At 42.5% G+C, this 13,563-nt stretch overlaps 1 protein-coding gene across 2 annotated transcripts in view; it reads right to left on the minus strand.

The window, feature by feature from the left end:
- Positions 1 to 1,574: 1,574 nt before the first annotated feature.
- The window catches only part of tanc1b (tetratricopeptide repeat, ankyrin repeat and coiled-coil containing 1b), a 130,155-nt gene continuing 118,166 nt past the window's right edge, over positions 1,575 to 13,563 (minus strand). The window contains exons 19-27 of one of the 2 annotated variants that reach the window (XM_030427790.1): positions 8,822 to 8,955; positions 8,556 to 8,679; positions 7,642 to 7,817; positions 7,358 to 7,490; positions 6,697 to 6,726; positions 6,481 to 6,572; positions 5,989 to 6,135; positions 4,374 to 4,474; positions 1,575 to 4,273 (exon numbers count right to left, since the gene is read on the minus strand). In XM_030427790.1, the coding sequence (XP_030283650.1) occupies positions 2,716 to 4,273; positions 4,374 to 4,474; positions 5,989 to 6,135; positions 6,481 to 6,572; positions 6,697 to 6,726; positions 7,358 to 7,490; positions 7,642 to 7,817; positions 8,556 to 8,679; positions 8,822 to 8,955 (2,495 nt within the window). In that variant the 3' untranslated portion in view covers positions 1,575 to 2,715. The remainder of the gene's footprint in view (positions 4,274 to 4,373; positions 4,475 to 5,988; positions 6,136 to 6,480; positions 6,573 to 6,696; positions 6,727 to 7,357; positions 7,491 to 7,641; positions 7,818 to 8,555; positions 8,680 to 8,821; positions 8,956 to 13,563) is intronic. The other variant, XM_030427791.1, reaches the window with a different exon arrangement.

The following is a 13,563-nucleotide window of genomic DNA, read 5'->3' on the forward strand; positions in this document are numbered from 1 at the left end:
CATTATTTCTCTCACAAATGAAATGGTGTAATATGTAAGAATGTTGAATTCTGTTGAATTAATTCTGCCCTCCCAAAAAAGGGGCAGCATATCACCAGAGTAACTGCTAATTGCTGCTGACTATATTCTGTTCCATCACAGCAGTAACTATTCGCTTGTTAGCTGAGTTAGCAGTGCAGCCATCTGGAATACCGGGGTGGTGTTGGTGTTTACACTGCTTGCACAGGAGCTATGGACAGAGTTATTTTGAGGCTTTTATCACTTTTATTGCAAATAAACACATCGTAACCTAGCCACAAATTTAAGTTCATCTCAATGTTCATTTGGGATAAAAACCTTAAAATAATCATAGAATGCTAAAATATGCGCAGCAGTAGCGACAGAAGAGAATAGTCATCATTAAAGGGATAGTTCGGATTTTTTGAAGTGGGGTCATATAAAGTACATATTTATAGTTGATCTGTTCCCTACCATAATCACCGATCAGCGCAGCCTCAGTTTGGAAAAGTACAGAGCCACTCCAGCCCAGACGCTCAGCTTTGTACTGCAGTGAACGGGGTCCAGCGAAAAAGCGAAATTAACCACCTGAAACAAGGCTCACCTTTACATCGCTTTACATCACCGTCAGACAGCGCTTTCTTTTGGCACTACATTTTCTCAACCGCAGATCCTCTGTATCCCTACGCACTAGCGTAACTGGGCAACAGCTGATCTGCAAGCGGTGGAATACAGCGCGAGGTTTACTTTTTGTTAAAAACGAAACTTAACTCTCCGTATCATTCCGCATTAGCGCTCATAGGGATATGGGGGTTCTGCAGTTGAGAAAATGTAGTGCCAAAAGAGAGCGGTCTGACGGCGATGTAAAGCGGTATGAATTTTACCTATACAACGTACACTTGACCTGATGTAAAAAAAAATTACGTGAGCCTTGTTTTAGGTGGTTAATTTCGCCTTTTCGCTGGACCCTGTTCACTGCAGTACAAAGATGAGTGTCTGGAGAAGTAGAGAGCCGCTCCAGCCCAAACTGAGGCTGCGCTGATCGGTGATTATGGTAGGAAACAGATCGGCTATAGATATGTACTTTATATGACCCCACTTCAAAAAACCCGAACTATCCCTTTTAACAAGTTGACTCAGTTACACAGAATTATATTGTAGAACTGATGTTTGCTAACGTTAGCAACCGCTTGCTACTGGTCGTAGCAGACCTACGGCTGGCAGCAAACGGTTATGGTTATGTTTTCACCTGTGTCCATTTGTTGGTAGCTGACAGTCATGGGGTGTTTAAAATTTAGAGCGAAACTGGTTTTTAGTGAATTCAGATTTTATTTTGAGAGAATAGCTGCATTATTTTTACTTTAAGTTACAATTGCCTGTAATTGCAAATTGTGGCCACAGCGGCCACTGTTCAGCACAACTCCTCCACTTGAATCGATCATTTGCATTACGCTTTCAGCCACTGACCAAACATCTGATCTGTTGAATGTTTACACTCCTGCCACTTCTTCCACTGTGATTATTACATATCCTCTTAACGAGACACTCTGTTTTAAAAGTAAAATTCAGAAGACAGGTTTGTTTTTTCCTCAGTGGGTCTTTATTTCTCTCTCCAATGGTGGCTATGGCAGTAATGTTCTATTACAGTATGTGATCACAGCTAATAAAGCTCACAATACTGAAAACATGGCAACAATTGCATTTAATGTACATATTAAAATAGAGCTGATGGCACCGTGCCCCAAAACCTTCTGTTTTTATAGATTTTTTTTTTTTAACTCTGTAATATAAACTGCAATTGTAGCATGCACTTAAGCTAAACATTATTGAGAATCATAAAATGTCTTAGTAGCTGTGCAAAAATAACTATATAAAATATATTGCTTTACAATTAACCAAGCCATTGGCGCTGTAAATAAATTAAACTAGACAGCAACAACAAGCAGATACAGAAAGGATTTCAATTCAATGTTAATGGTGATTTATATAATGTACAAACACATTTAACAAATGCTTCTTTTTAGAACCTTTAACACCATTTGAACAGCAATGTGCATAAAACTCAAAATACACAAGTCTGAACTTGTCAATACATTTAACATAGACCTTCACTGAAAAGAAGTAAAAGTACATATTTATAGAATATACACAACATGAGGATCTATAACATCCTTTGTAAAACACAGGAATGCCCGTCCTTCAGACTTTCTCACGCCTTCACTGAGGACTCTCTTCCTTATTTCTCCTCTCTCAGCACCATGGACGTAATGAACTCAGTTTAAACCACATTTCACTCACTCAAACTCTTCTGTAATAACATTATGCTGTAACTGAATATGTTGTTTAAGCACTTGAGCGGCCTAAGTGAGTATAAAGTGCTTACTGTCACCGTTGCTTTGATGAGGACTGTACAGTACATGTCCCGATACTTCCTTCAGTGCAATGTCTCCAGCTTGGCTGAACGACGGCGGACATGTTGTTGTGTAACAGAGGCTGACGGCCACAAGCGACAGGTTTGGGAGGAGAAAGATCTGGAGCGTTCGGTACACTGCCTGCAGCCTGTACTCACACAGGAGAACAAACTGCTTGGACAAAGTACTTCTTAAACTTGTATTCTTTCAGGGGTTAAAGAAAAAAAATCAAAACAACTTTGTCTCACTTTAGATTTTTGCTTGTGTGAGTGTGTGCGTTGTGGACTGTACGACAGATAAAACATCTTTACACATTCGACTCTATAAACGATCGCTTTGGTTTCATTGAAGTGACGTGAATGGCAGGATTATCTCGGGCGAGGCCAGGCTGCTTGGGCTTACTGTCCATGAAAGTGTGCGGCAAAGCCAGCGCTGGCTTGGACTCTTTGTAACAGTTGGCGGCTTGGCAGAACTTCTCAGTGAATTCCTTGGCGTGAATGCCGTTTTGTAAGCTACTCATGGCCATAGCACCCTGAGGTGTTGGAGGTTTGTGCTGCTCCTGGTAAGTGCTCACTGTTTTGGCGTACGGCAGCTCACAGTCGACAGGTAGAAGGCCCATTGCCGACATGTTGTGACACACCAGACCATCAGACGAGTGGTTCAGCCAGTTGCGGCCGCTCTGGTGACTCTGCAAGCCGTGGTGCTGCTGAATCTGCTGCTGAATCTGCTGCTGCTGTTGCTGAAAGCGTGCTGTCTTGTCGGTTATCCCCATGAAGGGCCTGGGTTTGTAGTCGGAGCTGGCCTGTTGGCTGTGCTTCGTTTTGTCAGACACCTTGATGCGGACGTCAGGTCCCAGCTTGCCGCTGTCTGATAGGCTGCTGCTGGAAGCCAGGCTACTGGTGGAACTGGACACACGCATGCTGCTGCTGCTGCCTCCGCCCTGCGATCCCATCGCACTGCACAACCCTTCCTTCGCTGGGTCAGTGTTGTTCTCCTGGGGTCCAGGACCGGAGCAGGCCAACCCGTCCAGGGAGGATGCAGACTGGGCAGACAACCTGTCTTGCCCCAGACCCTTGGAGCTGATGCAGGATGAATAGGAAGCCTGAAGGCTCTCGTTATCACAACTGTGACCCATGGAGATGGAGGCAGCCGCCAGCGACATGCGGTTCCCATACACGGGCTCGTCAGCTGGGGGCGGCAGAGGGCTGATGTCGATGCCTGGGCCGGGCTTCAGCATACTGGACATGTGTCGGCTGGGTAACGGACTGGAGGGAGCGTACTGAGATTTGGAGCGGCCCCCCACCGCCTGCATGGAGCTCATATGCTGGTTAGTCTTGACTATCTGGGCCTGCTTGGTGGGCTGCAGCACCAGACCCTGCTGGGCAAGCGCCTCCCGGTGCTCTCGAGGGTACCGGTGTGGTGGAAGCCTGCTGGGGCCTGGGGGCGAGCTGGGGCTCTGACTCTGATGTCCCAAACTGTTGCTGACAAGCTCCGAGGGTAAGACTCTGTTGTAGGGATAACTGTTCTGTGACCAGCAGGGTTCAGTCGTCCTGTTGTGCAGCGAGGCTTCTTCCTCCTCCTCCTCCTCTTCCTCTTCCTCCAGGATGTCTCTTTGGCCATCCATGCTCCTGGCAAAACTGTGCGCCGAGGTGTCTTCCTGTCCTTCATCTTGCTCCTGGTCTGAATCGTGGCCTCCTGACGCCTGGCTGCAGGCAGCTGCAGCTCCAGCGAGGCCTCCTTTAGTCTGGGTACGCTGCATTTGCTTACACTCGTCCTCTACTCGGGCCAGCAGACGACGGATTTCCCGGTTGTTGGGGCACAGCTTGGCCGCTTCGTGCAGGTCAGCCATGGATGCCGTAAACTGCCTGTAAAAGGCAGAAAAAATGAACAGAGATTGTGTGACCAGATCCGAATAAATCACCATCAACAAGAAGAGCTGGCAAGGAGCAGTGCTGATCAGTTTACCTGCTGCTTCTTTTAGCTCTTGCACGGGCATAGTAGGCCTCATAGGATTTGGGTTTCAGCTCCAGTGCTTTTGTTGCAAACTCCTCAGCCATCCCAAAATCCTACAACAGGGGCAGAATCAATAGATCATAGTCAACCAGTTGATATTCAAGCACGTGTGGCTGAGTTTCAATCACAGAACTGAACATTTTAAACAGTACAAATATTTCATCCTTGTTGCTGGCTTTGAGGACGTGACTGTAATTTCACATTAAAACCCACAAACACCCTCTAGCATCTGGATTTGTGGCTTCAATTCGGGGTCAAATGACTGACAGTCTCAGGTATTTTTTGGCTCATGCTCAGATCAGTAATGAAGGGCTGGATTTTTTGCCCTTTTTATGGTGACATGCCATGATTTTAAAGTAGCATAAAAGCAGTTTAACATCCATTTAGCCGGTGTTGAGTTTGAAATAGACTGGTGTAAGAGATATAAAAAGAAAAGACTGTCACAACAGCATCAGTGGCCTCCATGCTGCTTTCTGTTTCATGTTTACCAGAGTGTTTGTGCATTAAACAAGACACACCAGGAATAAATCTGCATTTTGATGTAAATTGTAAGTAATGGAAGAGTTTAACTGATGCTTCATCTCTCCAACACAAGTATAAAATACCTGGCAGGTGTTACTGTAGAGACGTAGAAAAGCCTTGTGGTTTCCTCCTGCTAACTTCCAGCATGTAATCACATCAACAGCCTGCTCGCTACAAAAGTCTTCCTGCTCGGCTGAGACTTATGTAAACAAACTTTGAAGATGAGCTTCTCTGCAGAAACAATTATCCAGAAATCCAAAGACAGGGCGGCTTAAAAACAACCACTCTCCTTGTGTTTGCTTCATTGTCATTTTACAGAAGAAACAACTTTCCAGTCTGTCTCGAACACTCATTAAATCCCTCATTCTTTTAAAACATTGGGCGAAAACTCTGAACAGGAAGAGGCACAACTGCTCGGCTGGTTGAAGCGAGCAGACAGGCTGGCACATGCAGGAACTGAGATTGTTTCACAGGGAGATTTGGGGAGATTTTGAGTTCCACTGCCCAGTACGCTTGTAGCGTTCTCCCCACCTCCTCCCGGTTACCATCTGAACACAAGCATGCTTCCCCTGCCCACACATGCTCGAATCATTTAGCATCCTCGAGTCTTCATCACAGATTTATCACTTTTTCTTATAAAACATTTCAAAACAATCAGGGTTCTATTGTGAAGCTGCACTGATTAGTTGTTGAAAGACATTTATTTTAAAAATCGTTTGTTCAGTCCAAAAAGCTGGTTCGAACTTGTTAAATGTGAAGAACCCATTTCTTTTGGTTTTGGACTGCTGGTTGGACAATTTAAATAATTTGAAGAATTCGTGACAAGCATTTTTCACATTTTTTCTAACATTTTAAAGGCCAAACGATTGTAATTAGCTGCAGCACCACATATTCATCAACCATGCCACATGATGTTCATTACACTGACAAATAAGAGTCCGGTGAGTGAAACTCCTTATTTAAAGTCATTAAAAGATCATGCTTAAAATACTCCGGCAGAGGAACAAAATAAAAAGGAAAGAAGAATGTCTCTTAAGAGGCTTACGTTGGTTTTTCTGCGACAGCGGGAGAGATTGAGGTACAGAGAGACCCTCAAGTCTTTAAATGCCTTCAGGTCATCGCCAAAGCCTTCTCTAGGAAACTTCCTCAGGGCGTACTGGTACCTCTGGGCCGCCTCTTTCATCTTTCCTTTCTGGAGGACACATGGAGGGCAAACATGTGGTGAGGAACCAGAAAGGGAAACATGGGGGGGGGGGGCCAAAGTATTCACCAGATAGTCCTGCAATAGCTGCTCTCTGGCTTGAGCCCTCCCTCCTCATCAATCACACATACAAAACACACAGGCACGCTCAAATAAGACACACACACACGCAACACCTGATTTGTCCTTTCTGCCAAAAAACTCAATCTATTAAATGTCAGGCATCAATCATGGCTTCTTTGGTAAGTGGTGCAGAAAAACTGAGCTAGAAAAAGATGGGAACCAAATTATATCATTCATTGCTTTTCTGTGCTTTTTTCACTCTTGATACATTACCTTGTAAAGTAGGTTTCCCTCCTCCATCAGCTTCTGAAGAAGAATGATCAGGATATCAGGCTTGGAAGTCGCCATGGCCCAAGCAGCGTTCCCTGTGGGTGTAGAGGGGAAACAGAGAAGCCGAGAGAGTGTTAACGTAGTTGTTTTCTGGCGCCAACAGACCGTCACTGTATTTTCTGGAAATTGGGACAAGGTAAAGTTACCTAAAGATTGTACCTGATCGATCGTAAGGAGACGTTCTGTAGCCTTAGTTTATTGAAAGCAGTTAAAGAGTGAAGAGAGAAGAGGTCATGCGGCAGTGAAAGGAAATGTGACAATATACAATTATGTGTCGCTAAACTTGAAACGGCCTTGTATTTCTGGCATGCAGGCGGTTAACCGAGCTGAAGGAAAATTTAAAGGTTTGTCTCATTACTAATTTTTTTCTCCTGTTACGGAAGAGTGCACCACAGATAAGCCGCGGACCCAGATAGCTCTATGAATGTCATTTAGGTGATAAGTCACATTCTTAAATTAGCCGAGCAGCACATGAGGGAGAAGAGGGACACACATACACACATGCACACGCACACACACATGCACCGACATGCAAGTAAAAGTGAGCAAACAGACACACATGCTGACCAGTGAGTGAAAAAGCAGGAATGGAAACTGTTTTCTTCCCCAACATTCCACAAAATTAGTCTGAGTTTATTCTTGGTACCATGAGATGCTGAGCAAGACAGAAGCTAGCTCGACACAAAGACAAAGTACTCAGAGTTCTTGTCTTTACTGAGACAGTTCAGAGTATCTCCACACAAAGCTACACACATGGATGTACAGTTTCCACCTCGCTCTAGGGTGGGTTTATTTGAGTTGAATAAAGCAATGTGCTTACCAAGCTTGGCCCCTTTCTTCAGCAGAGTCACCACTACCGACGTGTTCCGGCAGCCTATGGCCCGGTCCAGAGGCCTCATCCCACTGTAGTCCACATGCTCTATCACTGCTCCTCTCTCCACCAAATACTGGACCTACGTGAGATCACCAACGGTTTATAAACTCGCAAACAGTGTGTTGACAGTCAAGAGCTAACGCACAACACTGTGTTCAATAATGGCACAGGGATGCTTTAGATTAAGGCTGAATGAAGGGTGTTAGTGTGCATTTGTTTCTCCTGCTTACAATCTCTGCGTCGCCGTAGAAGGCAGCGAGGTCCAGCGGAGTTCGTCCGTTCTTGTCTGTGTGGTCGATGACCGCACCTTTCTCCACCAAAAACTGCACTACGTTCTTATGTCCTTTCAAACATGCCCAGCTCAGGGGTGTCAGTCCCTCCTTGTCCAACGAAGTCAAAGATGCACCTTCAAGACAAACAACAGTCGTCAAACACTTTATATAAACACACTAACAGCATGGCTGACGAAATGGTAATTTGATTATTTATTCATAATTCCAACCATTCGTATATTTATTTGTTTTTGGAGCCATGATGTTGGTTGACGCATGTTGGCTTTTTTGATGATTGGACAGTTAATATTTTAGCCACTTTATTTTCCCCTTTTCTTTATATTTGGAGTTTGGAATCTCTCTTCATATATTCTCACGATATACTGTTGAAGGCACAACGTAGGTTGGAAATGGACTATTATGATACAGTAGAGTACGGCTGCTTAGCTGCTGTTTTAGGGTTATTTAAAGGTTAATATTTCAAGTTTATATCAAGTTTGAGTCTGTCAGGACATAATATTTTCTTATAATATCATACACTCATATCGTAAAATGCTCTGAGAGTTACTGTACTGTTAAAATGTAAGACCCAGCAGTGACACCTCAGATTAACTGCTAGTCTGAGGTAAACTCATGCTCCAATTTTCTTCAGCCTGAGACCCAACAGGTAAATTAGGACTCCAAACTAGTTGAAGTGTAAGCTAGTGTGTCATGCAGCACTTCTCTCTTATCAAGATTTGCTCTATTTAATCACATTTTGAATATTTGTGCCCTTACACACACTACCAATCTAAGAAATCCAGCTGATGAGTCCTGGATGCTCTGTAATTTCGCGTTGAATGAGATTCTTGGTGGCTGTCGTTGTAGCTCACCTTTAGAAAGCAGAAACTCGACGGTGCTCAGGTGCCCCTCGCAGGCAGCCACCATGAGTAGGGTCCTGCCCTGCTTGTCGCTGATGTTAATGTCGGCACCGTGCTGCAAGAGCAGCTCTGCAATCTAATAAACAGACAAAAACAGACATCAAACATCCAGGTGCACAAAGACAATAAGAACTTGAAACCTGTAATAGTTGTGTAGAGGAAGAAGAAGTTGAGATGTTTTTGCAGTTTGGACAGAAGAGCCTCTCATCATGTCTCACCTGCCAGTGTCCCTGTCTGACGGCGCAGAATAAAGGAGACACCCCCCTCCGGTTCACCTGCTGCACCACTGCCCCTTGCTCCAACAGGAAGTCGCATACCTCCATCTTCCCCCGACCTGCCGCTGCTGTCAAGGCTAAAGAGAGGAGAGAGGAGGACACACACGCAGATGTTAGGAGTGATGTAGGCCTTTATTTAGACTTTTACAGGGGAACAGGTTATGGTAAGACAAAGAGGACACTGTACAGCAAGAAGGTTAGTAAACAGAATAAAACAGTGTACAGTACATAGTTTAACTGTTCACCAGCAATGTCTCTGGTCTTTAGTAACTCTTGAGTATGTGTGAAAGGAAAGGCCTGGATAGAAACAGTATTTTCAATCCCAGAATCCCTACTATGAGTATAGAAATGCAGGCTAATGTTTGGTGCTAATTGAGTTTAAAAACAGACAATTATGTTATGCTTATTAAACTAATTAAATTCCCGCCTCGAGCTCCCTCGGCCTTGCACAGTGAGACAAGAATTCAGTCATTTTATGCATCAGCAGACAAACATTAGTCAACAAAGTCAAACAATTCTGTTTAACACCCATTCTTGTTTATAGTTTCTATTTTTTACAGACCATGATTAACTGGAATTAACTGCTTCTAATTCATTTTTAACAAAAAGGAAAACAACCGGTATTAATTGGCGCTGTGAAGAAAACAGAGACAGATTCTCGAAAATGTCCAATGCCGCCAGTTAATCACCGGATGCTGCTGTACGGCAGCAGATGGATCGGTCTTAAATGAGCGCTGGTTGTCAAAACAGAATGAGATCCACCAAAAGAACCAGAGCAGCTCTGCTCTCGGATTCACCTCTGAGAGACTTGCATTGCTGCTGAGCCTCCATATCTGACTGACATCATCCATCTGGTTGAACAGAAATCAGAGCCAAACAACCTCACCCTCCATCTGCTCAAAATATGGATATCCTCACATACAGCAGAGTAAAGAACAATGACTTCGAGCAGCTAAACTTAGGCTCTGTTTGTGCTCCAGGGAGCGACATTAGCAGCATCTGGGATGATCCTAGAATACATTAAGTATGGTGTCAACAGCTGTACAGTGTGGTGGTTTGAAAGTGATGCCTGTTTAAACATTACTTATTTTATTCTTCAACCCGAGTTTTCAAAGTCGAGAATTTTTTTTTCAAGCTTTTCCATTAACTTACATCTATTATAGCTGCAACGATTAATCATTTACTCCTCTGTGACAGTGAACTGAATATCTTTGCGTTGTCGACAAAACAAGACATTTGAGGACATCATGAGTGAGATTAAAGGAAGGAAGAGGATTTGAGATTATCTACTTGCTGTTGTGCAGATGGAAAGGCGGGTTAGGTTTAATGGTCCACTAAACATTTCTGGAACTTCACAGCAAAACAGTGTTGCAGCATTCTCCCAAACAACTAAAGTAGATGGGGACTTAAAAACTTTAAAAAAGCACCTGAAAATAAAAGCCTTAATACAGCTTGTCCAGACTAATTCATATCTGAGAAAGCCCTAATGTCCCAAAATGATTTGAAAAGACGTTATTTAGCTGCTAAGTGACAAGTGTCAGCTTGCACCACGGCTGAAGTGGGTGTACAAGTCAGCCTGCGTGTTGAAAGGTGTAAATAACGTCTTTTCAAATCAATTTTGGATCTCCAGGCTTTTTGAGACATTGATTATGTTAGACAAGCTCTATGGAGCCATTTTCTTTGTTTATTTATTTATTTATTAATTTCTTATTGTTCTGATTTTTATGTCTTAAAACAAGCCCCCCCTCTACTTTAGTTGTTATCAGAGAATGCAGCGACGCTGTTTAACTGTGACGCTCCAGAAATGTTTTCTGGATTACGAAACTTCACTCGACTTTCCATCAGTATAAGGGTGAGAAGATGACTGAATTTTCTTTTTGGGTGAACTTATCCTTTAATTGACAATAAAAATAATCGTTACTTTCCATCCTTATACATAAATCGACGTTTCATTACATTGAATCAGATGTTGTTATGCTTCATGTTTCATTCTAACTTTCTACCGAAGGGGAAAATTTTAATGAAAACACAAAAAGAGACATAGACTCGGCATCTTAAGATCTGATTAGCCAACATGTAACTTATTATGGAAGTAATTCAGTTCCAACTTTAGACCAGATTAAAATTCCAGGATTTTCAAGGATTTCCAGCACCTGTATATCTCACTGTACTTTGAATAAATTCACTTGGCATGAAGAAGTTCAATTATTTATCAGTGACTTTTCTGAACACATGTCGAAGCTCATTTTTCTAACATCATCTCTTTTTGTTTCAGTTTGACTTCCTGCATCAGTATTATGAATAAAGTCTTGCCTTATTTTATCTTATCTTATGTTTTGTAAGTGATTCATCAGCCTTGTTTCATCTGTGCTCCAGCCCACCTACATAGCTGTCTGACAGTGTTTTGAGGAGGTGACTCTAAATCACCGTCTGATAAAAACAGATTTACGATGTAAACACAGGAAAATGTCCTCATTCACGAGCACGTCACCACCAGACTAAAGAAACCTGAGACACCAGCAACAACAGAGAGGTTTTGACCTGGCATTAAACAACAACAACAACAACGGCTTTAACAAAAACAACAAACAGCTTTAAATAACAATTTCTCCCAATAGTTTGGGATTTTTCAATTTGTCCTTGCTAATGTTATCATTGCTTAAGCTAAAGCATTTTTTGTCAGGGTAAACTTAATTCAGCTGCTCAATTAAGTATGACCTAATCATTGACAAAATGTCAATTGCAAAAGGTTGCAGGCAATTTATAAAAAGGCATCACAGAGACATTGATTGTTTTTGTAAAATGGCATGTTTGCTTTGCCTGGGGATGCAGCAGATGCTCAATTACATAAGAAATGCCCTTACACTGAGCACACAGGCAATACTTAAATCCTATTAGCTGGAAATTCTGTTTTTTTTTGTTTTGTTTTTTAAACTGCTCCGTGTTTGAATAGAGAAATGAGCAATATCTGTTGTAGCTCATAAAGAGACATTTATTTATTTTTTTCTTTATTCATGCACAAGCATGTTAGTCTGGCTGAAGAATCTTTCTGACAAAACGGTGATAGACAAGAAGCCCATAGAGGAATATCTTCACATCACAAAGCCCTGAGCACAGCGTTGGTTTCGGTGCACATAGTAAAAATGCAGGTGTTTGTCACTTGATGCGAGAATAAAGAGCATTTTCTCCCCAGGCACCTCAGCGAAGCCACAAATAGCTGCCTGGGGGAGCTCATGCTGGGCTTCTATTATACAGTATGAACACTTGCGCTCTTTGTAAATATGAAAGAAAAATTGCTGAGCCATGTACTGAGGCAGAAAAGACTTCAAGTGAGTTTTATACTGAGTATTCTCAGAATTTGTTTCCTGTATTGATGCATCCTATTTATTAAAAGCAGTGGGTAGCTATTCTCCAGTACACTCCCACAGCCTAAAGTCTTGTGTTGTTAAGCAAAACTAAATCCTAAATAAAATAAATATTTCAACATTTAAAAAGGATTACTGAATAACAACTGAGGAGAATTATATGCCCACTAAAACAACTAAATATATCATACAATAATGTAGGATTTACAAAAGATTACACTCCTGCAACACAAGAATCTGTTGGTCTTCACCTTCAGCCAGCCTGCTGCAGTTAAATTACCTTTCTTTGCATAACGAGGGAGAGTTTTGCATCCTAAGAGGGGATTTTGAAAGATGGAGCTTGCACAGATGCACAATCCAATCTGCCTCTATTTAAACACAGGAGACAGTGAGCCTATTTGCATAGAGAGGTAATATTCCACTGCATTTTGGAGGTGAAATAAATGTTCACAGAGACAGGTTGTTATCAGAGAATTGTTTCAGATGAATGGGCAATTTTTAAGGGGATGTTTCAGGAGCTTTGTCAGTTTTGGTTTCTCCGCAGTAGCTGCTACTAGGTTGGATATTAAATCTGAATGATGAATAGTAGGAAAACGTGAAACTGAGATTTAATATACCTCTGAGTTCTAATCATCTCTGTTGTTTGAGTCATTTTTACTGTCTGTAAACTCTCTCTCGAGCAACACACCACTAAATATTCATTTTATGTCTGTCTTTTTTACAAGAGCTGTTTACTAACCACTTTTACCTGAATGCAGATGAGCCTGGCCCACGTGGGTGCAAAAACACTTGAATGCACAGCCGTGTCAAGGGTTTGTTCAGGTCAGTGGAGCCACAGCTCAGCAAATTACAACCTGTGACCTAATACTTCATTACTTTAAAGGGGCATGTTCAAAAGGGTGCCGTTTGTTATTTAACATCCACTTTGTAAATGGAGCTGAGAGGAAAATGCTGCAGCAGCTACAGATGGCTCAGATGTTTATGGAAGCGAGGCTACATATCATGTTTGGTGATACAGACGAAAGCTTTGGACAAATGTTTTCAATAATGAGGTGTTTGGATTGTACCAGACTCACTTCATATCAGTGGAAACAGAACAGCGGTTCTATAAAGGGATATTTCAGAGGGACGACTCTCTTTGTCCCAGGACTGTAATAAGGTCTGAAGATCTACAGTCGTTTAGAAGGCCACAAGCACAAGTTAACCGCACTCTGGACAGCGTCTCCACTAATAGGCTGACCTACATTCTTGTAGCACCAAACCTTTGGTGCTAAATCCTGCTGGCTTACAGTGTAGACAGACAAAAAGAAACTATTATTA

This window comes from Sparus aurata, chromosome 9 (genome assembly GCF_900880675.1).
Source record: "Sparus aurata chromosome 9, fSpaAur1.1, whole genome shotgun sequence".
Taxonomy (NCBI): domain Eukaryota; kingdom Metazoa; phylum Chordata; class Actinopteri; order Spariformes; family Sparidae; genus Sparus; species Sparus aurata.